Genomic DNA, 9,750 nt, shown 5'->3' with positions numbered 1-9,750 from the left:
TTTGTTATTTTAGATTGCTTTCAATCGCTTTACACTTTGTAATAGACATGATTGCAATTTTTTATGCATAGCCCAGCCACATTTCGTGATTTTCATACTAATGTGTCTAGCGCGTTGATGTTTTCAAAGAATTCAGTTAAGTCAATGATGCGTGTATATTAAACAAGCGTAAGTAATTGTTTACACTTTATATATATATATATGTATACAATAACCAGCTATATTCCCCTCCCCTTGTATTAGATATCAAAGAGGTCATTATCATATCCATTACCCTACGTCATGGCTCACAGACAATCAGATAAGATTTGATTGGTTAACGTAATTTTATATTCACACAGAGTAAACCAATCAGATTTCAAGATGGTGGAAAGTAGTTAAAGAGATTTTAGAAAGTACACGGCGAGAAGATATTAGTATTTACATTCTACTTGAAGAGTAAACATCGGAAATTTCTTAAGATTTATTGATTGGATTGGAATAAGTTTGGAGAAACGTGTAACGATGGCTTTGCAGTTAACTTCGTATTCTGCATTCAAACCCTTACCCTTAGTAATGGAGGACAGGAATATCGACGTTGAAGAAGATCACTCCAGTGATGAAGGTGATTGCAGTTCAGAAGTGTCTAACAGTCCACCGTTAAATTTGAAAATTCAGGAAAAAGAAAATACGATCACACCCAAGAAGAAGTCGGGACTGAGGTCTTTTTCAATGGCTGATATTTTGGGAGAAAATGATAATAAGAATTCAACAGACGACAGTGATTCTAAATCCGTGTCTCCTGTAGCTGAAATCAGAGTTCCTCATTCTGATCTTGGAATGACACCACCTCGAGTTCCAACATGGTTTTATAATCCAGCATTTCCTAAACCTGGTAAGTAATAATTTGGGATAATTTTCTGTATTGATTGTTATGAATATATAACGTTGAAGACAAAGTTGGCTTTATAGAAAAATTATGGGTCAAAAAGTATAATATTGTTCAATTTTATATTACAGATTCGTCACCACCAAATCAATCACCCTTTCCAGGTAAAATCGGAACATTAAGAAAGCATAAACCGAACAGAAAACCAAGAACACCATTCACCACTTCTCAGTTATTAGCTTTGGAAAAGAAATTCAACGATAAACAATACCTTTCCATAGCAGAACGTGCAGAATTTTCAGCATCATTAAATCTCACAGAAACGCAAGTCAAAATCTGGTTCCAAAACAGAAGAGCTAAGAGCAAACGACTCCAAGAAGCGGAAATAGAAAAAATGAGAATGTCATCCAGACCAATGCTACCTCCAATGATGGGAGTTTCTTTTCCTGCTGCTGCTGCCGCCGCCGCTGCCATGTTTGGAAGTCACATGAACAGCCGATCACCTGTCAATTCGGCGTCTTTGATGTCATCTTTCCAAACGTACAACTCATTGGCACAGGGGATACCTTACATCAATTAATACGCTACATTTAACTTGTTATTGAGGAGGCTGTGATGTTTTTTGAAGCCTGTGGTGTGGTTATATAAAAATCGAGTTACTTAGAGACAGTGGACACCAAAAGCAATGTTCTGTGATAAACGATGATATGAATTTGATGACCGTCCACTCTGATTGACCATTAGTAGTCAATAGTGGACATAATACATTTAATTACCAATCAAATTACCCGAATTACACAAGTGCTATTCAAATAGGAAAGTGGACGATAATGAAATTAACAATGAGCAACAATATAGGTCGAAAAGGGATGAAAGAGAAAAAAGGGTTTATTTGACATGACAGATGTTGAAAAGTCTTATAAAAAGGTAATTATTTCAGATAATTTATTTCACATTTTTCATTTCACATTTTTCATTTCACATTATTCAGATCATTTCACATATATTTCGTGAGATTTTGAATGAAATTTCCTACAATTTGAAATATAACTGGACTCATATTATGACTTTATTTTAATTTTTACATAATGAATAAATAATCAAAATTCAAAAAAATTTGCACAATTGATTTCTAAATTAAAGAAATTTATTTCTCATTTTTCTATTAAATATCTTACATATATTTCTGTCAATTATTTTTTTTCAATTCTTATATTTTTCAGAAGTGAAAATGTAAGAAAATCACAGCTGACATGAAGAAATAGATTAATATTTTTGTGTGACAAAATGATTAAGATTTAACTAATTATTGGTTCAAACATGACCAGAAATGTTTTGGTCAAAATGCCGTCTACAGAAATGCGAATACTTTATGACGTAATTATCAGATGCGATTATCACGATTAAGAATTAATTAAAAGATCAATTAGAGATTAATTAATTCCCTTAAGGCGATAGTTAGAACGAGATAATTATTTAATTTACAAAACCCCTTTTTAAAACCCCAAAGTGGTGATAACAACGCTCTTAAAGGCAAGAATAATTAAAAGAAAAGATAAATATTTTGTTTACGGCGCCCATATTATTTGATTTTTGCCTTTGATGTTCATTATTTGTTTTATGGTTGATCTCATTACGATTAATTAAGAGATAATAAATTTATTTATGAATATTCATTAAGCAATTATAAACTAGCTTAGTTGATTTGTACATGTTTCAATGCTTATTATTGTTGATATTTTATATTGTTGAATGAATAAATTATGAAAATTTTAGCTTGACGTTTTTTTTAATTATTACACGCATTTGTTAAATTGCAAAAATGGCTTAATATATTCCCATTAGATATTTTTTGTATGGTTATCAAAATAGATCAGACGTTGAAAAAAAAATCGATATTCCCACAATTTTATTTTAATTTATTTATAATTATTAGAAGATTGAAAATTATCTATGCGTTTATTATTGAAAGCATCAGGACCAATGCTTTCCCTTACACCATAGATTGTGCATAGTCGTCATTTGATTGACCATGTATTTTGTGCATAGAGAATTAATGAATTGAATTTCACGTAAGCTGGAATACTTCTTGAACATTTCCGTACGGTACATGTAATTATTTTTCCTTGATTTTAATGTTTCTTATTTGCCAGACACTTAAATTTATTATCCTCGTTAATTTTATGACTTTCTAAAAAAAAAAGAGTAGAAATGTCAACATTTTTTCAAAACAGAAAATGACTATGTGTGTTTTTTCTAAAACTCCACTTAAAATTTAATTGCTTCTGCCATAGACTCTTAATAACACCCTTTAATTCGCGAACAAAAAAGTATCTTTTAAATAAATTGAAGATGTTAAATAGTTTTTAAAGGAACAATAAACCAAGCTCAATCGGTCATTGTTAAATTATACACCTTTAAAATAATTAGTTCGCTTATTAGCACGAAAACCCAACCCCTATTTTACTAATAAGTCGCTTATAACAATAACTAGCCCCGAGAATCCTGCCCCTTACAACAATGACAAGTGGGTTGAATACAGCAATTTTATTTTCGTAAAAAAACGTTTTTTTGAATGACACCTTGAATTAGCTAGTGTCAATAATTGAAGTCAAACTAGCAAGATATCACCGCGGGACCATTCTTTACACGAGCTGAGTCATATGATACGGGGTTAAAAATAATGAGCGATACCTAAAAAAGAGTGGAACTCTTTTATGTGGCGCTGTAAGAAATGACACTACTGCTATTATCAAGGTTTTGTGTCTTTTGACTTTTAAATTAGCCAATTCATCAAATTGAATTTTATATTGTAATTTATTCCCTGTACAGTGAATAGCTGAAAGAAGAAGCCAGGTAATTGTTGGCGACGAACTGAGACTGTGAAAGATGGCGGCTGTAGATACACTTGGAGAATACCTTCGTTGGTCGATAAGGGTGAACGGATGAAATCTACCTCTTGAGTCTCCCAAATAAAATTGTTATCGCTAAATCTTTAGCCATCTTCTGACATACAATTGTCGGTTTAATATAGGGATATATCATTAGTAGCCTACAAATAGGTGTGAAGTGACGAATAATTATCCTTTGTAACTTGCCATTCAAATTCAACCTAGCATAGAAGATTTATTATAGACTACTTGTTCTTTATGTTGACTTTAAATGGCTTACTGATGATTAGTGATAAGAAAATAAAGTGTATAAAAATGGCGATGTATTGAAATCTAGATGTTGATATAGTGTATTATTCAAGGAGTAAATTGATATTTAATGAGTTGCAATAAATACCATCATATTGGTTACAAAGAACAGAGATTATAAAAAATATATCTTTCAAAAACGTTAGATGTTAAATTTAGAAATAGTTTCACACGTAAGTAAACATGTATAGGCCATGTACATAGTGCAAATATTAAAAGCTAATGACAAAAAAAAAAACAAGTCAAATCAAAAATTGTATACATGACGTGTTAACAACATAAAACGTATATTTCTAAATCAGCCATATTTCAAATTTGGAGATTCTTTTTGATCGAATCTTTCACCAGTTGCTTTATATAGCTTTATACCACAATATATCTACGAATTTCACTGGTCTGTAAACTTCTGATGGTCTTTCAAGCAGACTCATACAGAAAACCATCTATTTTCATTTTCAGAAGCAACTGATTGTAAATTCGCGCTCACATACATATCATGTTATACAATATAAAACATTTTAATTACATCGACAGCACTGAATATATTTTGTGAATATCGCCAATATTGATGAAACAAAATGAAAACTCAAATTTGTTCGTGATTCTCAGTCACGAGTCCATTAGCCACCCCCATGAGAGCACCCTTGTTAGACAGACGGGCAACTCACACAAAGACTTGTAACCATATTTGGGAGATTGATAGCCTTCGTCACACCTTCTCGAAATTCAAAGCGCGTTGAACACCTTAAGTTATTGGAAGAAACGCTCGAATACAACACGCGGCACTGTCACGCGAGGTTCTCGCCTGTGATCGGGTTGCTAAAACTGATCATGTTCGCTCTTTAATCAATTAAGGAAATGAAAAGACGAAAAGGGTCAAATGACTTGGGAAAACTGTGCCAATTGTTCTTTAATGAAGCAACAGCTATTAGTCGAACTTGCCAAATTAAAATAATTTGCAAACGGCTACGGTTTGGTAAGTGATTCTGACATGAGATGCGAAATATAATGATATGTTTGAGAGATTTACAAGCTAATTAAACCATTTCAAATGATTAGAGAAAATTTAGAAGCTTTAACTTGATAAATAGAGAGAACCGAGGAGGTCTCTATTTATTCTACAACCATAAATTCATTTCTTCTACAAGAAAATTGTTTCATTTCATGTAAAAGTAAAATAAAGACGTTAATTTGAATAAGTCACAAAGGACTCGTTAAACTTGGAGCTTCTAATGTCCACATTTACATAATGTCTGTAGTACTTTATCTATGTGATTTTCTATCAGGAGTGAAATAGCTAAGGAATCAATTTGAAACTCCAATGGAATATTACACTCTCTATTCTCCACCTGATTTGGTAAATGAAGACCTGGTCTTGCAATTCAGACACACAAAATAATGTTTATGTGATTTGACTTTTGTGGAAAAAGAATTTGCACAAAACCGACCACTCATTTAGTTTGGCTCAAAATGTTTTGGCTCTTCCGAACAGAGAAGGCTTTGCATCAGATTTGAACTCGAACAATTATAGATATTGGATTTCTAGAAATCGCTAAGCACCACCACCGACCCTTTGCAATGTCACATAACGTTGAAAGCTACAGAATTAAACATAAAATGATATCAGAAATTTGAAATCGTGGTGTATTTGGTCATCTCAGCTGGAGTTACGATCAGATATGAACTGACATGAGAACCTCCAACATAGTCTCTGAGTGATAGACATAACTTTCATCATACATGATAATAATAATTGGACATTTAATTTAATTTGCATATCACATTTGATATGGATTCATTGTGCACACTGACAAGATATCGCCTTCTATTCGTATGCAAATTGTAGATTTTCAATTAAGATTAGAGTGAAGAGTAGCGTATTGTTGAAATGGAAGACGATATTATCGCCCATATCAACTAATTGAAAATTGAGTGAGAGTAAAAGTTAAGGAAATTGGCATCCATATAGAATCAAGTCTGAAACACGTCATACCGTGTCCTTAGTTTATCATTCAATTAACTTCTATAGGCATTCCATTTGTTCTTAGTCTATGTAACCATTTATTATGGGAAACTGACGTCCATGACTGCTAAACGAAAAGGAGCATCAGACCGGTTCAAGTCCTACGTTTTGCTACAATTTTTTCCCTGTGTTTTGTGCTCATAGTTAACGCCTGTGTGCAATGAGGGATATTGTGCTTTAACTGAATCTGACGTCTCTTCAAGCTCCTACGGTCAATTAAACAAAATTTAGATTTAGAAGTTTAATCATATGCTTTATCTAGAACTTTCGTTGGTTTCATATAGTAGGGTATTTATGACAACAATGAAATTTTGGATAATAAATTTCAAAAATATTGTTGCTGTCACACTTATTATGATAAATTGATTTCTTTGTTTGACAAAAATACCACAAACTGGCATGAACACCAATAATGACCTAAAATATTATAAATTGGCAGGAATATTAGAATGGTATCTCTTAATCTTAGAAATCGGCATGATTTATAGCCATTATATGTTCAAGTGATTTCTGTGAAAAATAAGCTAACGACCTCCAGCCATTCCGGAAATGAACAAGTTGACTCTCTATTTCTCGCGTCAATCACGCATACACTACTGATAGTACGCGTGCGATGTTAATATGGAGCCTTTACAAGAATATAATAGCGAGTAATTCATTTAATTAAACAAACTTCATCTTTATATGACACTCTAAACAGTCACCGTTTATCCTAATGCAGTAAATCGTGTGTTTGCGTGCGCTTAATCGAAAAACGACGGCCACATGCCAATCATCTTGAGAAATTGATGGAAAATGGCAACGAATCAGCGAAATGGGTTCTGAAAATTGAGCCATTTAGTAGCGATAATCGTCGAGTTATTTTCATCTAACGGCGACCAACGTTTGTCGACGGATAACAGTTATTTTTCTCTTATCAGTCTCTGTTATTCCAAACACTCATTTATCAGTCAAACCGAATTGGATCGTTACAAAATGAATCGACCACACAACACAATAGCTGAAAACATGATTCTTTCCAACGCTAACAACCTCTGTTCAGTTATCAATAAACATGAATAATAAAAAGCCGTTTGACACAGTCAATAAAATTGGTTCACTTTTGTCTGTTTTTATCGGAGTATTTAAGTGGTTTCAATTGAAGGGATTGAAGAACGGATACCATTTATTCTTATCACATATTTTAAATAGTCTCTGGTAACCATCCCAAAACAGTATCTCGCAAAGGCCAAATATGAATACATCATCCCAGTATTGCTCATAAAGAAAACTTAACATAGAATAACATAACAATATTACAAAATATGCTATCAAGTCAGATTTTTTTTAATTGCATCACGAAAGATTAATGTATGGCTTCCACTGGCCCCCAATCCCACACTGTATTGAATTCCAAATACTTTCTCTATCATATCTTGCCCTAACTGTCCTGGAGCTCCGAAATATTTAACATCCCTCATCAAGCAATCCCCTTCGCCATCTCCGTTCAGTCTGTCAGAATCGCTTGAAACCTGCTATTGCTAATAGTAAACTGGGAGAACGTTTTTGTAGATGTGCAGCTCCGAAACTACCACGCTTGTTATTATGTTAAATGTATGTTATTATATGACTGTATCTGCACCACTGGGCTGCTATTTTACTAGGACTGTTGGGGCATTAAATGCAATAAATTATTATTATTATTTCGCCAATTTTTACATTATTGTTTTGGGTTCAAACCTCCATTTGGCTTTGAGTAGTTGACACCCTTTCGCACCAAAACGGCATTGATTTCAGGTGAATTGAACTAAGAGATAGGGTCTGTCTAAAATCAACGCTACGCTAATGGTAGAACATAAATACGCCTTATATCACAGGAACATTAGTATAATTATGTGCGTCATTTAAAGTTTTTTTTTGTATTTTCTAAAGTTGGACGTATACAAAAATATATACGTAAAATTAGTCCCGAATGTTCTGAAATCGGATACAAACCTCTTCTGAACCTTTCTGCAAGTAGGACGTCAATTTTGTGTTGGTTGAAGGAGACAACAACTGACTGAAAGATTTCCAAGGGAGATAACTTTCGATGAATAATTGTCAGTGTTTACTTCCACATTGATTTCGTCATATTAATGTTAAAGAACGAAATTAAAGAGATGATGAGGCAGATTAAAATAAAAAGTGATAACAAGGCAAGAAGTTGAAGTGTCAAATCGGAAATTATTTCTTTATCTCATAATTAATATTGATTTTAACATTTTATTGTTGGGAATTGAATTTTATTGATATTAAATGTCTTGAGACAAGTCTAATGTGTTCTGTTTCTACAGATCAATTCATTAAATCAACGCTTCTATGCGATTTTATCTAAACCTCTGGTGATGACCACACAATAAGATTGTTCTTCATCAATGGTTTGAAAAGGAATGTAGCACGCCTTCTTACCCTTCATGGCTAAAGGACCTGAAATAGTGTTATGAAATAAGTCTTACGAATCTGAAATAGTTTAAGTCTTAAGAATCTGAAATAGGTTATGACTGCAGGATCTATAATAGTTTAAGGCTTCAGGCTCTGAAAAAAGATCTTCAGGATCTGAAAAAATGTTAAGACTTGAGAATCTGAAATAGTTTCAAGCTTAAGGATATGAACTGGTTTAAGTCTGAGAAATCTGAAAAAGGTAAAGGCTGAAGGATATGAAATAGTTTAAGGCTGTAAGGTTTCAAATTTTTGAAAAGTAAGGTAAAATAACTAGATATCTAAATTAACCGTCTCAAAACACCTGCAATTGTTACGTTTCGGACAGTTGAGAAGGAGCACCACCAGGGAAAACAATGCAGTAAGCGTTTGATTCCCACTTTTGGCAGGGCTATCCTTTTCCGTAGCGCAGGTGGTCAACGTTTTATGAATAAACATACATTGGCCATTTCGAGTATATATGTATATATTAAAATGATGTCAGCTTAATATTTCAAACAGTTTGGTGCAAAACCTATGGGACTTAACTTTTAAACACAGTCGATAAGCAATCTAATTGTGTTTGAAACCTAGATCGTTTTAACCAATTATTTAGAAGTTTTATGATAAAGACACTCGAAAATTAAGGCCATTGACACATTATTCATTGCCCTAAGTCTCTAATTAAAAACAATTACGATTAGACGAGAGATAGGCACCTAATCAAAGACTTTTTTAATAGGCCGCTTTTTCAAATCGGTGTATTATTTACCGTGCGATATTATCTGGGGACCCCTTGGAAATTTGAAACACATTCGATGATTGGTCGGTGAAGTGATCAAAGAGTGGGTATAGAGCCTGAAGGCACGGTACGACAATATTCAACATATTATCACTTTTCACTAATAAGATGAAATGAAGTGTAAAATGGGAAATTAGACTGAAAAATGATTAGTAATTGAGGTTTATTTTAAAAGAATAATAATTATTGTTGTTAGAGTGTTGTTATCACATTATTTCAAAGTTTCGATCTCTTTAGGCATTTTATTGGTTTGTGTCCAAGTACAGTATAATTTAAATAGTAACTGCTTTCCGATTATTAGGTCCATTAAACATACGTCATAGTCTTTTGCATTTAGGATACTATTCCATAAGGCAAATTTTTGTTACTTGAATTTCATTCGAGCAAATTACTTTTAAGTACGTGTTGTCTTTTGGCATTG

The 9,750-nt window shown here is 32.9% G+C and overlaps 1 protein-coding gene across 1 annotated transcript; it reads left to right on the top strand.

The window, feature by feature from the left end:
* Positions 1 to 1,043: 1,043 nt before the first annotated feature.
* On the top strand, positions 1,044 to 1,340 carry LOTGIDRAFT_88740 (hypothetical protein; the record flags this gene model as incomplete). The annotated part of the gene is made up of 1 exon (XM_009048471.1): positions 1,044 to 1,340. A coding segment is annotated over one exon (297 nt), but the record flags the coding sequence as incomplete, so codon positions are not given.
* Between the last annotated feature and the right edge of the window lie 8,410 nt (positions 1,341 to 9,750).

This window comes from Lottia gigantea (assembly GCF_000327385.1).
Source record: "Lottia gigantea unplaced genomic scaffold LOTGIsca_122, whole genome shotgun sequence".
Classification (NCBI taxonomy): Eukaryota; Metazoa; Mollusca; class Gastropoda; family Lottiidae; genus Lottia; species Lottia gigantea.
Note: the sequence above shows the minus strand (reverse complement) of the source record. Positions and strands in the feature narration are given on the sequence as shown.